We start from the raw sequence: 25,684 nt of genomic DNA, 5'->3' as shown, positions 1-25,684 counted from the left end.
TACATTTATTTTCTTCTAAAAAAACATGGTGATATTTAAGACACATTTCAGTTTGAGAAACATGTGTTCATAAAGGGTAAAACATAGTTGCGCGTTCTTGACTCTGCTGACGTACATGCTGACTCAAAGCGGACGTCCCCAGGACATGTCCACGCAATGCTACGCGATGCCACACAATAAACTGCTCAGCAGGAAAAAGTCTGCACATCGAACTGTTTTAGATGTGACACACTGGTCCGAGCAGCTGGTCGAGACGGCCACTCTCTGCCTCTCACTGACAGGTGTATTCCCTTCTTCATCCCTAGTCTGGTTTAATGGCCTTGAACACCACGTTCATGGCAAATTAGTTCTGCCTCCCCGCCCGATGATGCCATGGCAGGAAGCGTGGGAAATGTAGGAACTTGTCACCAGAAATGTAGGAAATTTGTAAGCTCTGCCATGAAACCTGAAACGTCCGTGGAAGGTGCGTGTGGAGTCCACGCTGCTCCTAGTCGCCCAACTATGTTCTGCCATTTGTTGTAATGTTACAGCAAACATGAACAGATCGCTATAAACCAATAATAGCCTACGGTCAATGAACATCACTGGGTGATAAATTAAGCGCACCTTTTAAAATGAGAATGTGTACTGCAGTCTGTGACTGACTGACTATAAATGCTGCTTCATGTTAGTGTGAACAAAGACTAATGTGAAAGCTATCGTTAGCTAATTTCCTTACCTGAAATATCACACAGAACCCATGACATGTCATGGTAACATCAGAAAGGAAAAATGAATCCACTTACTTAAATGATTCACACTTACAAGCTTACATTCAATCCCTGATTAAAAGAGATACAGATGCTTTATAGGACTCGAGTCTCAGACCCCGAGTCCGAGTTGAGTCAAAGTCAAGTTTAATGTCTGTTTCCACGACTTGAATACGATTTGAGTGTAAGTTGCGAACTCGGGTCTGCCTCCAAGTTTTACATTGATCCTAATGAGGGTCATTCCTCTTCATCATCTTTGACCTGTGGAGTGCCTCAGGGATCTATACTTGGACTTGTTTCATTTTCTTTACGACAATTTCTTAAGAAAAACCTGATGGGATCTCCTAGTCTTTTGGCTGTGTGGAGGACATCTACTAAAGACTTCCCTGTCATCTAGGACTAGGTTAAAACAAGTTCAATTTTTCAGTCCAGTTCTTTAGGAAATAGAGCTCCAAAGTACCCTCTCTCAAACTATTTCTTTCGAAACAAAGTTCTGTGTCCCATTAAATTTGGTCCCAAAATCAACTCCAGGACTGCTCTCCCAAACTGTGTATGTCCACCTGTTATTTCCCTGTTATGTAAATTTATTGGTAGTAATGTACTGTATACATCCAATTAGTAAGCAAACCTGCCTGGATGTGCCCATTGGTCAGTATACACATGGGAAAGATTCTGAATGGCTGTTTTCTATTGTTTTGTGTAAATGTTGACTGTTTAAATGCTGTCCGTAGTACAAATGTTTCTGTTTGACTTCCTAAACATTAAATAGCACAACATGAAATCTGTCTGGAGTTACCTCAAAAAATAAAATATGTGAACAGAAAAAAATGAAAAGTTAGAGTAGTTGTTGCTAAGTCATTGGACAGAGTTAGGCACAAGAGAAAAACATTTACTCTGAATTTACAGTAATTTTCTGCAATTTGCAGCTCTTAGTCACTATGAGATTAATTGTCTTTGGTGTTTTGTTAAAATTCTTGTAAAAAAGCTTTTCTCTGAACATGGTGAATCTCTTTCAGCTAAACTTTGACATATAAAAATAAAAACTCCTCTTTTTATCCCCTCAGTGTGAGGAGTTTACCTTCCACTGATGTCTCATTAGAGCCAAATAAAGATGAAGAGTCCTCGCTTCCCTTTGATTCCTGCCACTTTCAATACAGCAAATTAATCTGCCATTAGCAGCCCCCCTCGCAGGAGAGCCCACTCTAATCATGTCATAATGGGGAGTGGGAAGTTTCCAAAGTGTCAGCAGCAGCAGAACAGGTTAAATATCACCTTCACCTGCCGGGTTTCTGTGGTGGAAACTGGCTCAGCCGTCAATCACAGCTATAAATGAATCATAATTATTGTAATTTGGCAGAGAGAACATGCTGCCGGAGTGAGAGCGACCCAAACTCAGACTCAAACTTGTTGACTGAGCTCCGGCTGGCAGCTGGTGAGATAATACGGTTACCGAACGACAAACAACGCAAAAGTTCCCGCACTGCACAGCCAGAGGCTAATTATCTGCTAATGATAGCCCTGATGCTGTAGACCTTCCAGGCCACTGTACCGCTAATGTTATTACACCTCCCACTTCCTCAACGGGATCCATCTTCCTCCCACAGATTTATTTTTACTTCTTATTTCCACATATTCTGCATTCTTTCCTTCACCTGTTCAATAAACTGCTGTCAATGTTTACTTTGTATTCTCAGTCAAAACCATCTCTACACAGAATCTGGGACAAATCGAAGCTTCTTTATAAGGAGAAATACCTGATAACCAAATAAACCAGAATGATGTGAGCGAGTTTGCAATGTTTATTATCAAACCTTGGCATGTCCCATTGGAATAAATTAAATATTATCTATTACTCTTCGTTTTACCAAAGTAACGATGCTGAGACAGGAATCAACTGTAAGTAAGATACTTATTGGAGATACGCTGTCAACACAATCCTCTTCAGGTTGGAGGGGAGTTCCTGCCTCAAGTGGAGGAGTTTAAGTATCTCGGGGTCTTGTTCATGAGTGAGGGAAGAATGGAGCGGGAGATCGACAGATGGATCGGTGCGGCTGCCACAGTAATGGGGGCGCTGTGCCGGTCCGTTGTGGTGAAGAGAGAGCTGAGCCGAAAAGCGAAGCTCTCAATTTACCGGTTGATCTACATTCCTACCCTCACCTATGACCATGAACTTTGGGTCATGACCGAAAGAACGAGATCCTGGATACAAGCGGCTGAAATGAGCTTCCTCCGTAGGGTGGCCGGGCACTCCCTTAGAGATAGGGTGAGAAGCTCGGCCATCCGGGAGGGGCTCGGAGTAGAGCCGCTGCTCCTCCACATCGAGAGGAGCCAGTTGAGGTGGCTCGGGCATCTATAGCAGATGCCTCCTGGACGCCTTCCTGGAATGCCTTGGGCTCTCCCCGGAGGAGCTGGAGGAGGTGTCTGGGGAGATGGATGTCTAGGTGTCTCTGCTGAGTCTGCTGCCCCCGCAACCCGGTCCCGGATAAAGCGGAAGACGACAAGTACGAGTGTCAACACAACCCCACTTTGAAAAGAAATCTGAAAATCTCCTTTAAATGACTGGAAGGAATACTGGTAGAGAATAAGATCCATCTGTCAATCCATCCATCTGTCCGTCCGTTCTTCTGTCCATCCATCCATCCATCCATCCATCCTTCTGTCCATCTGTCCATCCATCCATTCATCCGTCCATCTGTCTGCCCGTCCATCTGTCCATCCAACCATCTATCCATCCATCCATCCACCCATTCATCCGGCCGTCCATCCATCTATACATCCAAGGCCAGTGTAGTATTTGATGCAGTAAAGGTTCCACAAGGAAAACCGAGACATCTCTCGCCCCTTAGTGATACTCAGCAGCTTCTCCTGGAGGATCCCTAGAGCGTCTCTGACCAGAAACTATATTTTACTTAAGTTGCAGGAACTTATTCCAGGTAGGTGGTTGAGCATGTGTAGAAATAGGTAGGGTTTGTGTTGACTAGGTGTACGTGAGCACAAGTTTGAAACATGGAAGTGTACATTTGTAAGTGTGGCGAGAACGGTAGAAGGCCTGCAATCCACAGCACCTAAGAGCAACAAAGGTGGGTAGTCCTGGCCCTGGAAGGCATCCCCGGACAGCCAGACATAGAGCATCACCTTAGGTAAGCCATTGGACCAGCACATAAATAGGTCATCAGCAAGGCACAGGAGCAGCAGCCCCCACAGAGTGAGATGCAGGGCTCTGAGACCACGCAGGGTACCCACCCCAGAGCCCCAAACACGTCGGGCAAGCACCAACTAAGCACAGCAGTCGGAACTTGAAGGGACCAAGGTAGTAGGGCTACACAATATTTCACTCTGGGGGGTCTAGAGGGAGGTATACTAACCATAACCCAGAGCAACCCCTGCCGCTGTCAACCAGCCCAACATACCTTCGGGAGCCACCACAGGCCACCGGAAAGGGAAAGAGCCCCGCCACTCCAGGAGGTGGACCAGACCTCCCACACAGACAACACCCCTCCAAGGTGTTGTTTGTGTGGGAGGTACCTGGGAATCAAACCCCCCCCCCCCCCCCCCCCTTCGCGGTGTGTGAAGTGTTGTGATGGATGCAGATGTGTTTGTCTAAAGTGCATTAAAATAGGGGCTGGGGCTGGGGTGTAGGAGACCCCACTGCTTGTTGACAGCAGAGTAACCCCCATCCCAACCCCAAAGCCCTAAGTGTCTCTTGTGCATTAAAATTGAGGTGCAGGATGGTGCCAAATACAGTAGAGGGGGGCATTGTATGGTGCTCCCCCATGCCCACAAGGCCCATTGTCCCAAACTCCAAGTCCCTACAGCTATGTGGTGTTATATATGTGATGGAGGAGGGTGTAGGCACCATGCATCAGCATGAATCCCCCCAAATGGCCCCTCTTATCTCGCCAGCGCCCACACCAGCCCAGCACTGACCGAATCCAGGGACCACCCAGAGATACCATAAGACACCACAAGGAACAGATAGGAAGTGTCTTTGAACTTATGGCTGAAGGTTTGGATGCCCATAAAAAAATGTTGATATTATAGAATCGAAACTTTTGAGCAACGTGTGGAAGGATTTCACTAGGATCATACAGAAGATATAGTTCATTTTGGGGAGGATCATCATTTTAATTACAGAGTCTCTTCTCATGAGTGATAAAGGAAGAGTTCCCCATTGTGTGAGGTCGTCTTCTAAAAATTTGACTAATGATGTATAATTTAATTGTGTCAGCTCATTCAGCCTGTTAGAAATATTGATTCCCAGGTACCTGATGTTTTCAGTCCGTGAAGGAATGGTTGGAGAGAGATGAATATAAGAGGCAATGGGAAAGGCCTTTGGTTTGTTCCAATTAATAGAGTCATCTGAAATTGTTGAGAACTTACTATTGTTATTATTATATTATAATATCATATATTATTATATCATTGTTTCACTTAGAGAGGGGTTTGTATTTTCCAGAAAAAGTAACACACCATCAGCACATGCAAAGTTTTGTGGATTTTATTAGCTGTTTAAATTCCATAATTATTTTTGCTTTGACGAATAGAAGCCACAAGTTATTAAATGAATTTTTGTTTTTACGTAAGCATTAGGTGGGCCTATAGCAGTTTGATCTATGATTTAAAAAAACTATGTCCAAATCCAAATTTATTGAAGGTAGCAAATAGAAATTTCTACTTTGTCAAAAGCCTTCTATGCATATAATGAACCAATTAAAGCGTTTTTATTCTGGATGTTACAGTTGTCTATTAGATTGATGAGTCTTCTTGTATTATTTGTTGCATAATGATTTTTAATGAACCCAGTTTGGTAGGATAAACCGTACACATTGGGCCTTAAGGGTGCTATCTTTATGTTACCCTGCGTTTTTTTTTAAAGCTGAACTCTGAGTCAGTCAAAGGTTTTTAAAATGTGTTACAGTTACAGCTCGTTATCAAGTCCAGTGTGATTTAGGGTATAAAGGGTAAACACTGCTGATGTTTCTGCAACAGGATCTTCTGTCTCCCAGACACTGAGGCTGAACATGATGTTGGTCGGTTCTATACGGTTTCTAAAGAGGCAGCCCTCCTGCAGGAAGGCCAGTGATCCTCTCAGCTGCAGCAGACATAACTTAGATAAACAGCATGGTTTTGGAACCGCAGTGGAAGTAAGGAATTAGTGAATTAGTACCAGTTGAAAATCGAGAATTCTGGGTTTGACGTGGGGTCTTCTCCCAGTGGGCGAGTGCAGAAAACCTCTAGAAGAAGACATGGAGGAGGCGTCCTTCTCATGCAAAGGAGCAGCAGCTTTCTGAGCTTCCCTCAGATGATGGAGCTCTTCTCCTTATCTTTAGGGCAACGCCCAGCCACCCTGCAGAGGAAGCTCTTCTCAGATGATTATTTCAGGATCTCATTCTTTAGTTTTTAAACTCATCACCACAGAAAAAAGATTATTTTTACTAAAATTTCTCAGGGAAAACTACATTATTTTAATGATTGAATCACCCCAATATTTCATTCGCACTTCTCAGCTGATGATGATAAATAAATCTGGATATACAGACTATAAGCTAAATATTGCAGGCTCACCGTCACTGGATTCTGTCTGATTTTCTTAGTTTCCTAAGAAACTAATTTTGTATTTTATTCATCTAATTGTTCTGTTTATTCCCTTTGGTTGCTTTAGTCTTCAGCTACCAAACACACCTGGCTTTAGCTCCTGATTACCGCCCCTGCTCCATCTTTAACTAGCTCTTTGGGTTTTGGGCCATGTTCTGCTTTATTTCCTCACAAAGTTATAGGTCCTGCTGCCTTGGTGAACAGTCTGTTTTTACTGTGGTTCAGTTTCTCTTAACTTGCGTATCCATCCTGCCTGGTCCGACTGTGTTTCTCACACCTCCTGAGGCCCGATGATCAGGACCGGAGTGATGGAATCAGGTGGACCCGTTTGAAAAGAGTCTGCTTCAGTTAATCACCTGTGAGATAAAATCTGTAACGTTCGGACTGCAGAATTAGTGAGTGTGTGTCTGTGGATCATGCCGCAGCCTGTCAGGGTGGCGCCGCCATGGTCGAGCAGATATCCAGAACGCACTTAGTCTTCAACAAACACTTCCAAAGCCCAAACTGAAGATCCACTTCAGCCGCACACATCAGCGCCTGCTCCAACACACACTCCTGATTCCTGGGAAACACACACTACACTCTCTCTCAACATAAGCAGCACCACACCTCCGCCGCCGACCTCTTCACCCACCGCTGCCCGTGACAACAGCAGCGTGTCCGCCGGCTCGACGTCCGTCAACGCCAGCAGCCGCTTGCTGCTGTAAAAATAGACGAGTGTGAGGATGGAGGGTTGTTAGGTGTGAAGTAATATCTGACGTGTTGGCCTGCCGCCTGGAGCCCATGGGCAGCACAGGATGGGCGGCGGGCCAAACCATGGTAGCTGGAACCTTTAGGTTCTACAGGACACCTGGATCCAGAGTTACTACCAACCTCTGGTTATTAAGAGTGAAAAACAACCTGGATCAGAAACAATCTTGGAAAAGCACATTCAGTTATAAGAGCTTCCTGGGGTACCCTATCTTAAAATGTAAAAGTCATGTAGAATCAGATTTTAAAGCCAGAAACATGAATAAATCTTTATTGGTCTTTCCCCTGGATTTCAGAGCAGATAACTCATTATCAGTTTCTGACCCAAAATGAGCCTTTTAAATTGTCTAAAACAGAATTAAGAAATTATTGGAATATTTGTGGAAGAACAGACCCAAAGCTGGAAGAAGGGGACAAAATACAGTTCCTGCTAGAAGGTTCAGGCTGAGTCAACAGCCAGACCACTGAGCCAAATGAGCAAAGTAGAAGGACAAAGCATTTGACTCCAGCTGGAGTCTGATTGCATATCAGGATTTTAATCCCCTTCCTTTCACCACATGAGGAGCATTTGGTTGAAATTATATTTCAAAAGAAGATGGTGCCGACGATGGCAGCCTCGGAGCTTCGCTCTCTCTTTGTTTTTGTGTTTTTTTGTGTTTTTATGTTTTTCGAGCCACAGTCCTGTGGTCTCATTCAGTAGAGAGGAACGTCTCAACATCAGAGAGTCCTCTCTTGGGTTTTTTTCACCATCTTTCATCGATCCGAGGTTCACTGAGCTTCTGACAAGGGGAGCTGCGGCTCTATATGGGATCCTGCGCCGAAAACGTTGAAGGGGAAAGCGTGCTGGTAAAGCTCCGCAAAAGAGGACTTCGTACACCACTGCCTTCAATCCACCTGGCAAATGTCCGCTCTCTCAACAACAAGATGGACGAGCTGCTTCTTCTCACCAGTAAAAACTCAGACCTTCGTGGATCAGCGGTTCTCTGCTTCACCGAGACATGGCTGAGTGAAAACATCCCGGACCGAGCACTGCTGATGCTGGACTTCCAGCTGCTCAGAGCGGATCGCAGCGTGGAGCTATCGGGGAAGAAGAGAGGAGGTGGAATCTGCTTTTATATAAATGAAGGTTGATGCAGAGACGTAAAAGTGCTGGAAAAACATGTAGTCCTGATCTGGAGTCATTTTCCATAATCTGTAAACCGTTTTATTCACTGAGAGAGTTTTCCTCGTTTATAATAATTGGCTCATATTTTCCACCTCATGGCTGAACTTCTGCTGCTGAAAAACATCTTGCTGAGCTGATTACAGACCTGGAGAAAAAATACACGGACTCTTTCATCATAATACTGGGAGATTTTAACAGAGCAAACCTCTCAAATGAACTCCCCAAATACAGACAGCATATTAAGTGTCCCACCAGAGACAAAAACACACTGGACCATTGTTACACAGCTTTAAACTGACTCATATCATGCTGGTACCAGGGCTGCTCTGGGTTTTTTCAGATCATTATCTAATCCATCTCATCCCAACCTACAGACAGAGACTAAGAGCTTCCAAACCCAAGGTTCACACTGTTAAGAAGTGGACTGAGGAATCAAAGCAGATGCTACAGGCCTGCTTTGAATGTACAGACTGGACTGTTTTTGAAACTTCAGCCACTGACTTAAACCAACTAACTGATGTGATGACATCATACATCAGTTTCTGTGAGGACATGTGTGTGCAGACCAAGACCTTCTGCACCTTTGGGAACAATAAGCCATGGTTTACTCCACACCTCAGGAATCTGCGCAGGGAAAAGGAAGAAGCTCACAGCAGTGGAGATTGGGCGCGGTACAAGCAGACCAGGAACAGACTAACAAAGGAGATCAAAACAGCTAAGAGAAGCTACAGTGAGAAGCTGAAGAACATCCTTTCTACTGGTGACACTTCAGCTGTATGGACTGGTCTGAGAAACCTGACTGCCTACAAGAGCCCCTCCACCCATCCTGAACAGAGTCGTCTCCTGGCCAACCGTCTGAATGGCTTCTACTGCAGACATGACAAGAAGCCATTCACACCTCAAACCATCTCCTCTACATCCCATTCAGGAACAAGTTCCTCCCATAAAGCAACCAACCGCCCACCATCAGATCCTCTGCCTGCACTAAAGATCTCCAAGGAAGATGTAAACAGACTCTTTCAGCGCATGAAAACAAAGAAAGCTGGAGGACCTGATAACATCTCCCCATCATGTCTGAAAGCCTGTACAAATCAACTCGCTCCGATCTTCACAAGGATCTTCAACAAATCACTGGAGAAATGTGAGGTCCCCTCCTGCCTCAAACGATCCACCATCATCCCGGTTCCCAAGAAACCCACCATCGTAGGATTAAATGGCTACAGGCCTGCAGCCCTGACGTCTGTGGTCATGAAATCCTTTGAGCGGCTGGTGTTGAAGCACCTGAAAGACATTACAGGCCCCCTGCTGGACCTCCTGCAGTTTGCTTACCGAGCAAACAGGTCAGCAGATGATGCTGTTAACTTAGGTCTACACTTCATCCTGCAACACCTCGACCACCCAGGGACGTACGCCAGGATCCTGTTTATAGACTTCAGCTCCACCTTCAACACCATCATACCAGACATCCTCCACCAGAAGCTCACCCAGCTCAACGTCCCAGCCTCCACCTGTCAGTGGATCAACAGCTTCCTGACAGACCAACAGCAGCAGGTGAGACTGGGGAGCATCTTCTCCCGATCCAGATCAATAAGTACTGGTGCCCCCCAGGGGTGTGTTCTATCCCCACTCCTCTTCTCTCTGTACACAAATGACTGCACCTCATCGGACTCGTCCGTGAAACTCCTGAAGTTTGCAGATGACACCACTGTCATTGGACTGATCCAGGACGGTGATGAGTCTGCATACAGACAGCAGGTGGATCGGCTGGTCCACTGGTGTTATCAGAACTACCTTGAACTGAACCCACTCAAGACTGTGGAAATGGTGGTGGACTTTCGGAGAACACCACCCCCATACACCCCCCTCACCATCCTCAACAACACTGTATCGGCCGTGGTCCACTTCAGGTTCTTAGGAACCACCATCTCTGAGGACCTGAGATGCTCTTCACACATAGATACTGTTCGAAAGAAGGCCCAGCAGAGACTGTACTTCCTGAGGCAACTCAAGAAGTTCAACCTTCCACAGGAGCTGCTGGTCATCTTCTCCACTGCCATCATCCAATCTGTCCTGTCTTCATCCATCTCAGTGTGGTTTGGATCATCCACTAAACAGGACAGGTCCAGACTGCAACGAATAATCAGGACTGCAGAGAGAATAATCAGGGCTGACCTTCCCTCCATCCAGGACTTATACAGGTCAAGGGTCAGGAAAAGAGCTGCTAAAATCTCTGCAGACCCCACACACCCTGCACATAAACTGTTTAGAGTTTTACCTTCAGGTGGCGCTACAGAGCACTGTTCACTAAAACCAGCCGCCACAGAGACAGTTTCTTCCTCCAGGCTGTTTCTCTACTGAACATTTAATAGAGTACAAAACAACAGCATACAGATGTTGCAAATGTACCTTTTCTATTAGATATGTGTATATTGTAAATATGTATATTCTGTAATACAAAAACAGAACAAAAGAGCAAAGTGTACCGGAGGCAAATTCCTTGTTTGTATGTAAGAACTTGGCAATAAAGCTGATTCTGATTCTGATTCTGATATTTTTAGGACAAATGACAAGTTGTTGGAGGAACTCAGTGCAGCAGGTTTTACAGACTGTGGGTGGTGTAACCGACAATGTCCTCGGATTTCCATTTTGACTGAAGTACAGTGAAATACAGGCTAATAATGTGGGAGGAAATGCACAATGACTGCAAGGCTCACTAGTTTAAAGTATTCTGGTGACACAGTTGTTTAGAGAACTGACAGCTGATAGCTGTTGGTTTCAGAGTAACAACACTGGTCAGAACTGGAGCAGAAATTACAATGTCTACCTGAATGCTGCCAAAATTGTAGGTTTTACAATCACAACCAGTCTTTTACTCCGAGACGACCTACAGGCAGAATGGGCTCACCAAACATGTTTAAAATTATTTGGTAGGGTGTGGGTTTGTTAGGTCTCCAACCTTTGCTCTCAGACAACTGTTCTGACTTCCTTGTCCTCCCTGGACAAATCAACATTTAAATCTCACTTTATGAGCTCAGATTTTAACTTGAGACTTTCACTAGTTTCATCTTTGGGGTCCGTTGTGTTATGTATTGAGGTCTATGCCTGGAATTCCAAACATAACATCGTAGCTCTTTATTGAATATTTATTGATCTCAGACATGGAAACGAATCTAACTATCATGAGATGGCTACACCCTTACAGTCACACTTCCCTAACCATGCCCCTCCAGACCGGCAAGCATTGTCACACGATCAACAAAGTGAAACAAGGTGGTGGCAGCATTATGCTGTGGGGATTCTTTTCTTCAACAAGGACAGGAAAACTGATCAAAGTTGATGAGAAGATGGATGGAGCAAAATCCAGGACAATCCTGGCGGAAAACCTGTTAGAGGCTGCTGAAGACCTGAGACTGGGGTGGAGGTTCACCTACCAGCAGCAGAACCACCCTGGACATACAGCCAGAGATACGAGATGGTTTAGATAAAAGTAAAAGAATGGCAGAATGGCTCAATCCAATTTAGAATCCCACATGTAACAAATGAATTCTCTAAACCTCATTTTCAACATTTATACCAATAAATATCAGTAAACATGAAACAGATCATCTCATGTTTGGGCTGACCAGTATTTACTGTTTATGGCTCGTCGGGCAGGTCGTGGCGATATCTGGCTCAGAAACACGACTGTCAGGATGAGCTAAATACGCTGTCAGTCCCGTACGAGCGCCTGGAGTCTGTCCAGCTGTGGGATCCAGTAAAAACGCTCCTCAGCGGAGATTTCTGCCAGTTTACAGCAGCCACACAGCTATTATACCATGCTGAAGTGTTAGTGAAGAGTGTGATGACTAATGATGTGTGGGCCTTAAAGCTCTTAGACACTTTTATTTCTCTAAATGTGAGACTCTGGTGCCAGCTTTTGTTTTTATTTTAATGAACAGTAATTTTTAAAAAAATCCTCTACATTTTATTTATTATACTGTAATTACATCAACTGCATAAACATTATAAAGAAAGGTTATTAGCAGAGGAGAGAGATTTATTATTGGACATAATTTTTATTATTTCTACCAACCTGAGTTCAGCGACATGACTGTCTGTACTGAATGAGTGCATGATGCAGGTTTGAAAGAAAAAGCAGACAATGTGCCAGTCTTTACATCTTCATGGTATACTTGACGACCGTTGGCGGTTTTATGGATTATTTGGAGCAAAATAAAAGATCTGACATTTAGAAAAACGTATATAATACAAATGATAAGAAAAAGCTTCATGTTTTAAACTTAATATCAGACATTTGTATTGAATATGAATATATGTTGTATTGGTTAAAATTCCCTGTGCTTCCCAAAGTTTTAATGTAAATAACACAGTTTAGGCCCCAGTACTTCATGGACTACTTGGTACTTATATATTAAAAAACATATATAAACTAATTTTACAGCACAGCGTGGTAAAGTACCAGAGGAGAGTTTGTTTGAATCAAGCATGTTTACACGGACATAAGCATTCAGAAAAAAAGGGATAATCACATTAGCTTGATCGGAAAATCGTGTCGGTAATCGTAAATCGTATTACGAATGAGGGAGGTGGTTTGTGATGATTGTCAATCCCAACACGGGTAAACGCTTGTTCAGATCATTCTAAATGTGAATTATGGAAAGCAATAACGCCTCAACCACTCTCAGAACCTGGTGCGGGTCCATTCTGGACGCTCAGAACAATCGGAACCAACATACTTCCACGTTTGTTGTTTTTTTAAGGCACAGGCAGAAGCACAACTTCTTCTGCGGTTGTTTTTGGAAATCTGACAACTCTGCTCATGTCAACTTGCTTCTATTCTGAATAAAGCTTGGTGCATGTTAACACACATCATGATCAGATTATTTATTTTGGACCCATATAAGGGGTAAATTTGGATTTATCTGTTTAAATCCGATCATGAAATTCCGTGCATGTAAACATAGCTAGTGGAAAGATGGTCCCCTACGTACGGCTAGCGGGAATGAAACCATCTCTAAAGCAGATATCTGGCATCTCTAATTTTGAGGGAAAAAAAATGTCTTTATAAACTTTGATTATTTTTCATCAAATTATTTCCTTTGTTATTTTTCAAATGGTATCATTGTGCAATATGTGCTGCACAAAGAACATTTTAGCTAATTTGCTGTGGAGAAACACTTTTAAACATCATTTATGTAAATATTTCCCTAAACGCTGAAATACGCCCTGTGATGGACTAGCGACCCAGCCAGGGTGTACCCCATCTCTCGCCCATAGACTGCTGGAGATAGGCACCAGCTTCCACGCGACCCATTATGGAAGAAGCGGTAGAAAATGACTTACTGACTGACTGACTGATGCTGAAATACTTCAGATCATGCAGGCTGACAAGTAGATCAGCTTCATCTTAGTAATTATTGTTTGAACATTGTCAACAAGTTGGAACGTCGCAATAATTAGCTGGGCCTGTTAGCACTAGCATGCTAATACTAAAGTTCTAACCATAGCGTTAGCAGGCCAGAGTTCATTGCAGTCTATTTTGACCGATGTATTAAAACAGCTAGCTTTGCTCCTGCTAAAAGGTCAAATGGTTGGTTAGACCAACCTGAAAGCAGATTTCTGAAATCTTAAAACTACTCCAGACTTAAAACTTTTCAATGAAACTATTCTATTAGTTGTTTTTACTACATCACTTTTGTTTCAGATCATTTATGTCCAGTTTTATTTATCAACACATGCTTCTGGAGGAACATGTTTTGCTAACAGACAGTGGAAAACAGTTCTCAGTGTTAATAACCATTAAATGTCAAAGTGATAACTATGTAGAGGTTGACTTAAACCGTCAAGAAACCTTTGTGATGAAAGATGTTTTAAGATGAAAGAAATCAGTTTTGAAACTGGCCCATTTCTCACCGTTACCTTGTTTCTCCAGTATCTAGTATCAGAAATCTAGTTTCTGTTTGATTCAACAGATCGGTCACACAGTTATCAACTTCAGGAAAGATACTGACCTTTACAACCCCACAGAACCCCATGGGCAGGTCTCTAAGAAGGATCCATCAGACTGAAAAGCTAGATTTTGGTTTGGAATGAAGGCCTTTTTTCCTCAGAAAACAAATGGAAAACTGTACTGAGAACTCTGAACCTGCTGCAGCCACCATCAGTCACCACTAATATTGGTCAGCAGACTAAAACATCCTGGGATAAACACAATGAGGCCAAAATGAACTTATAAACATATATATTCCAGAACATACACAACATTTTCTTCCAGCTTTTAATCCATGCAGTGCAGCCAAGCCTCTGCTGAGCTGTTAATGTTTGCAGAAGGGAAAATAGATTTGTTTGCAGCCATAATTGAGCTTTTAATGGGATAAGTCAGTGTGTTGGTGTTTCAGCAGCAAGTGCTTGTAAAAAAAGAAGCTTAATTATTTTGCTGATTAATGGAGGAAATGCACTTACATCACCCATCTATTTGCTGTCGTTTAAACACAGCACTAATGGTTAGACTGGGAGTAGAACAAGTGAATATTATCTGAAATTAAAAGTCTCAGCAGGGATATTTGTGGTCAGTGCAGATTATAATTTGGACAGAAATCTGGTTTCCTCTTCTTTTTTTTAACATCATCTTGTTTCTGTACCAGAAGGAAATTTAAAAGCACAGATTCCTGCTTGGACCTAAAATCCTGATTTATGATCATTTAAGGTAATCAGAGCTTAAGGTGCACAGATGAAATGAATCAGTGTTCAGCGTCCTGTAAACTTAGTTGGGAGACTCATGAAATATGTCTCAACTTCTCGACCAATCTTTAAAACCTAGATTAGTTTCATTTGTTGAATAAATCCATCAAAAAAGGCATATTATGATGTTCTTTTCCAAAAACTTTACTAAAGCTGTTTGTATGGAATCAAAAGTGTTTTTTTACCAGTTGGAGTAACCTGTCATCTTTAAAACTATCACATGCGTCATGTTTTAACAGAAACCTAAGGCCATATAAATATTTAGATTCACAGGAAGACCCTAAAGGATGGCTTTATTGCTACATGCCTAAATGTTAGTACAACTGAGCTAATTTCCATTGGTAAAATAAGTGGAATGTCCCTTTAATCGTCTAATTATGATGGTCCGTTCTGTTTAAACTCCAGCGAGCACAAATTTGCCTCAACAGTACACAATAAGATCTAACTGGGCCGAGGTCGAAGCAGTGAAACCAAACCCACAGCTAGCCTCGGTGCCGCTGGGTTGGCCGGGATCCTTTCATTCAAGATCCCTGTCAGCGAAGCCTCTCAAGCTGTGACTGACCTTTGACCCCCTGCAACCCACAGACAACATGCAGAGTACATACAGAGTGCAGAAGGATATGAATGGACCAGGATCCTGATGGCAAGTTTGCGGATGGGATGGAACGGGCTGAACATGTAGAGGGCTGATGTGGCACTGAAACGGAAGATGGCCTTTCCTTTGTTCAGCACTATGAAAGTCTGCAAGAAAAACAGACAGAAACATGTTAATACATTCATTTTACTCCGTGAAAGAAGTAAACTACAAACAGACCCACACCTCTAGAACAACCAATTTAAAGCCTCACACTTTAGAAAAGCATTTAACTATATTTCCTTTTGTCTCATGTTCTTGCTCCTGTACAAAGTATGACTAATTCTGATCCTTAAAACTTGTTTTGGTCCAGACCCAATCAGTCATGATCCCAGAAATATCCCTAACAAGGTGACTCAACACTCACTTCTTCCTTAAAGTCACACTGAATGCTTTTCCAGGCAGGTTTGGGATGAATTATTTACCCTTTCCTGCTAAAAGTTATGTTTATGTTGATGCTCGAAATCAGGGCTCTCCAAGTCCAGTCCTCCAGAGCTACTATCCTGCATCCTTGCTCCAACACCTGAATCAGATGAATGTCTCATTACCAGGCCTCTGCAGATCTGTACCCAGATCTGTGTTCCTCAGTTCCTGTTTCCCCTCAGCTGCTCCTGTTTCAGAAATCATCCTGTCAGCATATAAACCTCTTGGTCTCCTCTATTCAGGAACAGTCCCTACTTTTTGCTCCCGGGATCCCATTTTATCACTATGCCTCTGAGCCTGTTTTTTCTATGTTTTTACATTTTAGGTTTTATTTGTTATATCCTGTTTTTGATTTCAGGCTGCCTCCGGTCTGTCTAAATCCATTTGGGGTTTCTGTTCACACAACCAAACATGACACATTTGTAATGGGCCAGTGAAGATAAAATCAACTTTTAATGTAGCTTAGAGCGAAGGTAAATTGTAAATGGCCTGCATTTGCTAAAGGCTTCTTTATATTATCTTAAAAATTAATCAAATGTAATATTTACCCATTAGCAATATAAACAGGCATTTAAGCTCTAAGAAAAATAATAGAAAGAGATTAAAACCAGTTTCTGATGAATTTCTGCTTCTCTGTCTTGTAATGACTAAGTTAACAGCTGTTTCTCCCTGTATTCATGTTGTCTCTCCTTCCTTAGATGTTTCTCTAAATCCGGTCTAGGCGGTTTTCTTCTCCTCATTCTGAGCTGCAGAAGTTTTATTAATGTTGGGGAATTATTCTCTAAATTAACATTTAAAACATTTGTTCTCAATTCTTAATAGTGAAGATTTAAGGTATAAATTACAACACAAGGAACAAAACAGCTGGAAGTAAATAAATGAGTCTTAAACTTCTGAATGAATGAAACAGAAATTTTGATATTTCCAGCAGGTAGTGCCCTTGTAATGTAGCAGCTAGTTTAGCAACAAGAGAAGGTCGGAGGTCAGTTACGTTTATTTTGTTTCCCAAATGATCCAAAGTCATTTAATTCAGCGTTCAGTTGGACAGATTTTCATGTGGTCGTTATTATGAAGCTACAGCTAACATGAACACCAGCATCCCATAATAGTCCACCATCACTGGCTAATAATAAAGCTCATCCTTTCACCACAAGCCACTGCTTGTGACCTTATGGCCACAGCTATGGGCAGAGAACATGATCCACTCAGACTGATGGACAGCTCAGCCTCTCTCTTCACCCGATTTTCCAAGACATGCTGCCTGAAGGTCAGAGGACATGACTACAAATTCAATCATTGACCTCCGGCCCAGGGTGCCCTTTTGCCAAGCGCACTGATGAACAACCCTTATGCGTGAACATGGTCTTTATTAACGGGTTCAGATCTTGCAGGTCAATTCTTCCTATTTCTCCCAATCACATCCCTCCATGTTGTCGTTTCTCATACGGGCGACAAACAAACTCACCCCAGCCCAGAAGAGAGTTCAACCTCTCTGAAGGAGCTTGATTCCAAAGCCTACGCTGTGTGTGGAGGTCAGCCCCACTTTTACAAACTGATATCTCTTGACCTGCCGCACTGGCTCGGACTCTATCCCCCCCCAGCAAGGTGACAATCCCCCTGCAGGTGGTGGGCCCACTGGAGATGGCCTCGCATCTCTCATTTGGGTTTGGCCGGTTTGGCCGTGGGGAGTAACCCGGCCACCAGGCACTCATAAACGAGCCCCGACCCCAGGCCTGGCTCCAGGGTGGGGCACCGGCTCTGCCGTACTGGTTGACGTCGCGTACCTTGTTTTACGGGTCCTCATGAAGGCTCCTGAATTTAATCTGAAATTCAAACATTATGCATTCCTTGTACTGCGATAAAACCATGACTGACCCTCTTGTCCTTGAAGTAGTACGGGTCGATGTCTTCCAGGGGAACGCCCACCAGGTGAGACGGGATGTCAGCAAAGATCCGGGGCAGCTGTTTTCCTGCCTCCAGGTCGGGCCGGGGCCGGGGGAGCTCCACATCGCCCAGGTCCTTGCAAAAAAAAAATATATATATACATCTTTAAAACATGAAAAACATGCAGACAATTACATTGTTGTAGTGATATTCTATTTCATTCATGTCTTTTTGTCTGTTTTAATTTGGTTTGTTTGTATTTTAAATTTAATTCAGTATAACTAAGGGAACAGGCTTTACTAACTAGTTCAGAAATTGTGAATACATTCTCCTGCCTATTGTCACTGCCACACTTTACAAATTTACTATCATATTTTCCATTTAAGATTAAAAATGCTGTACTAAGTACTTTTAGCTTAGTTAGCTTAGCATTATCACTTGACCCAAAAAGATAACTTTACTTTTTCTCTCCTTTCTTTTATTTATTTTGATGACAATCCTCAAAACCAGTTAAATAACCTTTTACTCTAACGGGAAACGATATGTTTCCTGAAAAGTATTAAACTCACTGTTTCAACAACTAGCCTCCCGTTTTCAGCTTTGTGGTGGAGTACCAGGTGTGTGCATATGTACCTCCTGGTATTGCTTATTGCGCCTAGCCTCCTCCTGAGCGATGCGCTGTTCAATGGCCGCCAGGGAGTCCGGCGTGAAGCGCTTAAAGCTCTCTGGTCCCATTGGAAACACATAGCCAGCCATCTTCTCATCCTGATCCTGCTGCTAACTGGCCCAGTATACCAGCTGCAGACAGACACAGAGAATACGTTTCACTTTAAATGCCCAACATTTGTTATCAGTTTGAACCTTGAGTCAATCTGCTTCCCTCTTCACCAAAGTTTCCTTTAAATTGCTGTAAAAGTGACAACAGAAGAAAAACAAAGAATCCTAAATCAGAGGAAAGATTTAATTTAAAGCTTCAGCCTCCATCCGCTGATGCTTTACACAGATTTCCATTACTTTGTTGTAGAATGTCTCTCACATAGCCTGAGTCCTGTGAGCATAGTCTGATATCAGACTGTTTAAAAACCTGTTACATTTTTTTTGAATCCTTAAAAGATGAGATGAGGAGCGTTTGATTCGAGGACCTGGAGTGGGAGGATGATTTAGCAATTTCTTCTCTTGCAGGTTGATTACATCCTCTGAGACAGTGACCTGTATCTCAGGACGACCCACAGCATCACATGGTTCATCATTAAAGCACCACTCAGAGAGTTTGAACAGGCGTCAATCAGCCAGAAATACTCCTGATGGAGACGAATCACATCTACCTCCTCCTGCTCCTCTCAGCAGCACTGCACACGTTCAGTTTATCTACTGTAAGCTTTGGATTTACTACATTCCTGTATCATCAGTTGCTCTCTGTTCCAGTTTCCACTGGGCATCCCTTAATGCAAAAAAACAGCTTAAAGTTATAAGAAACCAAAAGAATGAAATATGTTGGAGCAAAGTATGGATGGACGACAATTTGAAGTACAATCAGTTTTAAGTTTGTGTCGATCGAGTACCATGGATTTTTAAGAAGTCTAGTAATCCTAATGGACTTACTTTCAAAAGTAAGCAGAAAAATGCTGGACTTCTGTTTATTATTATGTTTAACTTTCTAAGTCAGATAAAGTAAAATAAATGCTGCCAAGTAATTAGATATGATTAACAAGTCTCAATCGGATGTGCCATTATTCAATAATCAGGTCCCATTAAAACATCCCTTAAAAAACAGGACGTAATGCACAGAGACGTTAAATGAGAACAAAGGCTATCAATCTAGCAAACAAACTGCCATTTATTTGTAACAGATAGACAGATATATGCTAATGGCAATGGTGGCTTGCTTCTAACCACATTGGCTGCTAACTTGTAGCAACTACAGGCCATTAGCTGCTAAATTGTAGTAAACATGTCAGCTGCTAACTTGTAGCAACTATTACCAGCCAATAACTTGTAGACACTATATTAGCTTCACCCATGTAGCATTAACTGGTAACTTGTAGCAACTATATTAGCTGCTAACATAAAGCATTAGCTGCTAACTTGTAGACACTTTATTAGCATCTAACTTATACACTATATTAGCTTCTACTATGTAGCATTAGCTGCTAACATGTAGACACTACATTAGCTGCTAACTTGTAGCATTAGCTGCTAACTTGTAGACACTATATTAGCTTCTACTATGTAGCATTAGCTGGTAACATGTAGCACTAGCTGCTAATATGTAGACACTATATTAGCTGCTAACTTGTAGACACTAGCTGCTAACATGCAGACACTATATTAGCTGCTAACTAGTTGACACGATAGTGGCTGCTAACTTGTAGCATTAGCTGCAAATTTGTAGAGACTATATTTGCTTCTATGTAGCGTTAGCTGCTGACATGTAGACACTATATTAGCTGCTGACATGTAGACACTATATTAGCTGCTGACATGTAGACACTATATTAGCTGCTGACATGTAGACACTATATTAGCTGCTGACATGTAGACACTATATTAGCTGCTAACTTGTAGACTCTATATTAGCTGCTAACTTGTAGACTCTATATTAGCTGCCAACTTGTAGCGTTAGGTGCTAACTTGTAGACACTATATTAGCTTCCACCATGTAGCATTAGATGCTAACTTGTAGCAAATATATTAACCACAAACACATAGAAATCCATTTCAAGATGTGGGGAGATTTTGCCAATAATCTTCCCCTTTTGCTGATTTCAAAGCAAGCACATCCTCCAGCCTGAGAAAATGATAACCTGTGGCTGGCCCTCTGTAAAGCAATCCCCCAAAGCGGACTCAAAAGACGTGCCAATAATTCCCATCCTCGAATTTGTTGGAGTCCTGAAGCACACTGTCCATTTGTGACCCCTGGACAAGAGAGGCTGAAGTCTTTCACCACTGAGGTGGGATTGTTTATGTTACTGGGCAGTGAGCTATAGGACCACAATAAGATTCATTAACAAGGGAAGCTACCTGGATCAATCAATTCAATTCAAATTCAAAAATACTTTATTCATCCCAAAGGGAAATTAATTAAATGGAACTGGACCATAGGTGGCATTAGACCTGGGGTTTATCCCCGGATATTTTTTGAATAATCCAAGATCTCACTAAAGATGACATTTAAAAAAATGCAAATACTGACAATAGAATCCAACATGTTTATTTAAATTTATTTTTACTGCATTCCATATTATTGCCACCTGCTTCACAAAACCTGCCATTGATTTTAAAAAGATAAAAAAATTTGTGCACCGCGACTGCACAACAGGAAAGGGCAGACTGGCAATTTGTGCATTCAGGAGAAGTCCAGAATGGCGGTCCAGACTAGGAATGTCAGCCTGCTTAGTTCGTTACCCAGACAAAGCTACACTGAGGTCCTCTAACAGTGCTACACTAGGGGATAGGGCTCAATCAGAGCAGCCATGAATGTGCAGGGACATCAGACAACCGGAGAAGCTCTCTGCAGAGCTTCTAGCTCAGTGGTGTCCAAACCTATCTAACAAATGTTTTAATAATAATAACAACAATATTGGGTGGATTAAAACCTTTCCATAGGAGGGTATGTTCTGAACAACATGAGATACAGAAGTTGAGCTAATTAAGCAGCAAACAGCCATAGAACATCTGTAGAGAAACTATTTTATTTAAATGTTTGATGAGTTCTCATCATAAATTAAATAAATAAATAATGTGTTTTTAGGATCTATTTGACGGAAATTTAAACAAAATCAACTTTATACCTTTATCCTTCTTAGAAGTGTTAGAAATTACGACCTTAGCAGTTCAACATGTCTATGAGACTGAAATATCTAAAAAGCTATTTTATGTAGATGAGAAAGAAGCACAAAGTTAAGAACAACTTTCATCAGAGTAAATAAGCAGAAAATTGCATTCTATTGTTTCCTAAAAATGTTGTTTTTCTTCACTTCAGCTACTAACACTTAATTAAAACTTAATAAAGTTATTGTTTTATTCACAATATTTCACATTCATTCAAAATCCAGTCAAAGCAGAGAAGCGGCACAACATATCCTATATTTAAATTTTTAAGGACTTATAAACTGTCATTACAACTATGTTGGGCCTGGGCTAAGCCCCCAGTGTTCCAGGATCCCAGCAAAGCCTCTGGACTGAATTTCATTTTCCTGCTGTTTCTGTTTCCCCACCAGTTGAGACTAAGCTGGATAATGAGAAAGATGAGGAGGTTTTCCCACACAGAGGTTGAGCTTGGTTGGTTGACTGATATTCAGCTAAAGGTCCATTCTTTAGCCTAAGCCCTTTATATCCTGATCAGTAGAATAAGATTAGGTTTTTGTTTCTTTGTCTTGTCATCCCAGTTTGTTGCTTAAGTTTCTCATCAGTGAATATCAGTAAATAAGTAAATTAATAATAAATGTATACTTTGACTGCGATGGACTGGCGACCTGTCCAGGGCGTACCCTGCCTCTTACCCATAGACTGCTGGAGATAGGGACCAGCTCCCCCGTGACCCACTATGGAATAAGCGGTACAGAAAATGATTGAATGAATGTATACTTTGGTTCAAATAGAAGCTGCAGGGTAGGCCTTATTTAAGGATGACGTGTCTTTATGTTTGACCGGAATGAGTTACAGTGCTAAGAAATAAATAAACTACTAGCTTTATTTGAATGAATAATTATTGATTGTTCAGTGGGAAAGAAAGATGATTCCTGTCAAGTTGATGGTTAGATTGTTTAAATAATAATTTACCAGATGAATTATCTAGTAGTGTGATTTATCACAGAGCTAGATTAGCAGCTATATTCACATCTTGGTGAACTTTTACCCCTTGCATATCTCCCTACTGAGTCGGTGGCTGTGTTGCTTATTAACATTATTGTCTGTTGGTTTTTACTAGATTATTTAAGAATCCCAGTGTATCGTAGTAGCATACTGCACAATCTGCAGCTCAGCAAAAGAAAGAGAACCATGTTAACAGCTAACGCAGTTAGCTTCAAAAGGCTAGACTGTGAAGGTGTGAGTGTTGAACAGGTGTGTGGCCAGGCCATCTGCTGCAGATCCTAATCCAATGATTGGACAGGCCTCGTTTTTCAAGCCTTCCTGCATTTCTTCTTTACAGCTCTCAAATCTGATTTCTGCAGTGTGTTTGTGTCCACATAAAAGGAATAGCTGGCTCTGGTTTCTGTTCCTATCAAATGCTGTCATCCACTCAGTCACAAACACACACACACACACAGATGTCAAGTACAGTAGCTCCTGAAGAGCTCCGCAGCCCTGGTTTCTATTCTGCTCCAACACTTTGTCACGTACAAAAAGCTTACAGAGTACTCCAGTACTCCTGGACTCATCAGGGAAACAATAAATCCACTGAAATGATCCATGCACCAAAACATAGCAGCAAAGGTAATCCAGCCTGACAGAAAGAAAACTGGGTTTTAGCTCAGTTTATATATGCGGTATAATGTAGACAGTATACTGTGTTTATGTCCTTGAGGACATTTTCAGGTTATTTGCAGCATTTAAGATGCAACTGAGAACAAAAGAGCTTCTTTCTGACGTTATTTTTGGCTTTTAATTAAAACATAAAAACATGATGCTTGGGGATGCATCATGTTTTAGGAAAACGTAGGAAATTTGCTTGTGTTTATGCTCAGTTACCAGGGTAACAAGTATCAGCACCAACGTCACAGACGCTGCAGTTTTTTCCTGGAATTTGTGTTTCGGTGATGCTCAGACATCTCAGAGACATTCCCAAACAGGAGACAGAGCGGGAATATTCCTGGATCAACAGAGACCCCGAGGAAGGACAAGAAGGTCCTTGCAGAGCTACATGCTGAAGTACAGATATGAAAACTGGAAACTTTCATCCTGCAACATCTTAGACTGATTTTCAGCATATTTCCATGCCTGCTGTCCTGTAACAGAAACATGAAGGTGTCGTGTAGAAACACCTTTATTAGCGAACATAAAACGTACTGCAGAGATGATTTATTAACACGTCGGACGATAACTGACTTTATATTTAACCACACCATCATGTTTGACTTGGACTCCTTTCTGGATTTATTCAACAGGGGGTGTTTAGTTTAAACCCAACTTCCTATGACAAAAAACTGCTCAATAGATTCATACAATATTTAAATGTTTAATTTAAAACAGGTTATTTACGTATTTAGGAAGAACTTTGAAATTATTTTAAAAGAAATTTAACATAATGAAAAACTGCTTTGTGATTTTAAACTAATTTTGTTTGGTCAGAATTTTAAGGAATTATTTAGAAATTGTCTTTTTGCAATAACAATTTTACTCATTAATTAAAATGTCAGAGTGATCTCTGTGAGTAAAATTTACTTAGTGCATAGGCAGAAATCAGGTGTTAGAAATAATAGTAATACTGTTTATTGGCTTCTGTGGAGAGATTATTGGCAGTCAGTCATCATGGTTATTTACACAAAAGTCTCCAGTAAATTCATCTGGTGACTGGTTTCCAGCAGTCTGTAAAAATGACCTTCCGTTAGCACAGATTAGACTAACAACATGGTGGTGGCAGCATCATGCTGTGGGATGTGTTTCTTCAGTAGGAACAGGGAAGCAGGTCAGAGTTGATGAGAAGATGGATGGAGCAAAATCCAGGACAATCCTGGAAGAAAACCGGTTAGAGGCTGCAGAAGACCTGAAACTGGGGTGGTTGTTCACCTTCCAGCAGGAGAACCAGCCTGAACATACAGCCAGAGAGATACAAAGGATGGTTTAAATCAAGGCAGATTCATGTGTTAGCATGACCTAGTCAAAGTCCAGACCTAAACCCAACTGAGAATCTGTGGTGAGACTGTTTAGATGCTCTCCATCCAATCTGACTGAGCTTGAGTTGTTTTACAAAGAAGGTGGCTGATACAAATTCATGCCACATTTTTCATTTCCTACTTGTTCATTTCAGATTTACGCACCACTTTATGTTGGTCGGTCACATCGTGGGTGTAATGGGACATGTGACCGATTTGAAGGGTAGAGAATTCTTTGGAACCGGACTGTATTTACAGCAGATAAGATACTGACTGCTCACAACCTCTGGACAGACCCACGCTCTACCTCTTTAGTGCAGTTCCAGTTAAACGCTCTGTGTGCAGGAACTGGTGGGACCGTCACTACACAACATGAGTGTCTGAGTCGCACATGCTCAGTCCCTGCCCACAGAGAGCAGAGAGCAGTGTATTAAAGCAAGCTGTGGCTGCTGCACCTCCACACTAACAAAAAGACGCCTGGAATAATGACAAACTGTTAAGAAATAGTTGGATATTTACTTTTCCAAGTTGTTTACCTTTGAACAGAAAATTTCCAAACAAATGTGTTAAGAAGTGTTTCCTTTTTAACCTCAAATCTGTCCTGAATAAACATGCTATGAACATGTTATGTTCATTTGGACCTGATCTCAGGGATCCACAGGTCTTTTATTTCCATCATATTTTTAGCAGTGTTGAAAGATGAGGAGGATATTTATATATTTTGAAACCATCTGTTTCTGTTTTTAAGCCCTGCTCTTCCATGTGTCTGTGTGTATCTGAGAAGGTGCCTTTTTTTCATTCGGCCTCAGCTCTTCATCACATGTCACCTCCATGTTTCTGTGCTGGAGATCTGCCTCCTCGGCTCCCCTCAGCTCCCCTCGGAGGGCTTTCTCTCGTTGCATCGTGTGATTTGACCTCGTCTCTGAAA

General features: G+C 42.0%; 1 protein-coding gene across 1 annotated transcript in view; it reads right to left on the bottom strand.

The window, feature by feature from the left end:
- Positions 1–25,684, bottom strand: part of scn5lab (sodium channel, voltage gated, type V-like, alpha b) — a 210,496-nt gene that overhangs the window by 146,301 nt on the left and 38,511 nt on the right. The window contains exons 2-4 of the mRNA XM_047349534.1: positions 18,575–18,739; positions 17,933–18,076; positions 15,623–15,741 (exon numbers count right to left, since the gene is read on the bottom strand). Of these exons, the coding sequence (XP_047205490.1) occupies positions 15,623–15,741; positions 17,933–18,076; positions 18,575–18,697 (386 nt within the window). The 5' untranslated portion in view covers positions 18,698–18,739. The remainder of the gene's footprint in view (positions 1–15,622; positions 15,742–17,932; positions 18,077–18,574; positions 18,740–25,684) is intronic.

The sequence above is a fragment of the Girardinichthys multiradiatus genome, chromosome 21 (assembly GCF_021462225.1).
Source record: "Girardinichthys multiradiatus isolate DD_20200921_A chromosome 21, DD_fGirMul_XY1, whole genome shotgun sequence".
Lineage (NCBI taxonomy): Eukaryota > Metazoa > Chordata > Actinopteri > Cyprinodontiformes > Goodeidae > Girardinichthys > Girardinichthys multiradiatus.
The sequence above is the reverse complement of the archived record's forward strand: the minus strand, read 5'-3'. Positions and strand labels throughout refer to the sequence as shown.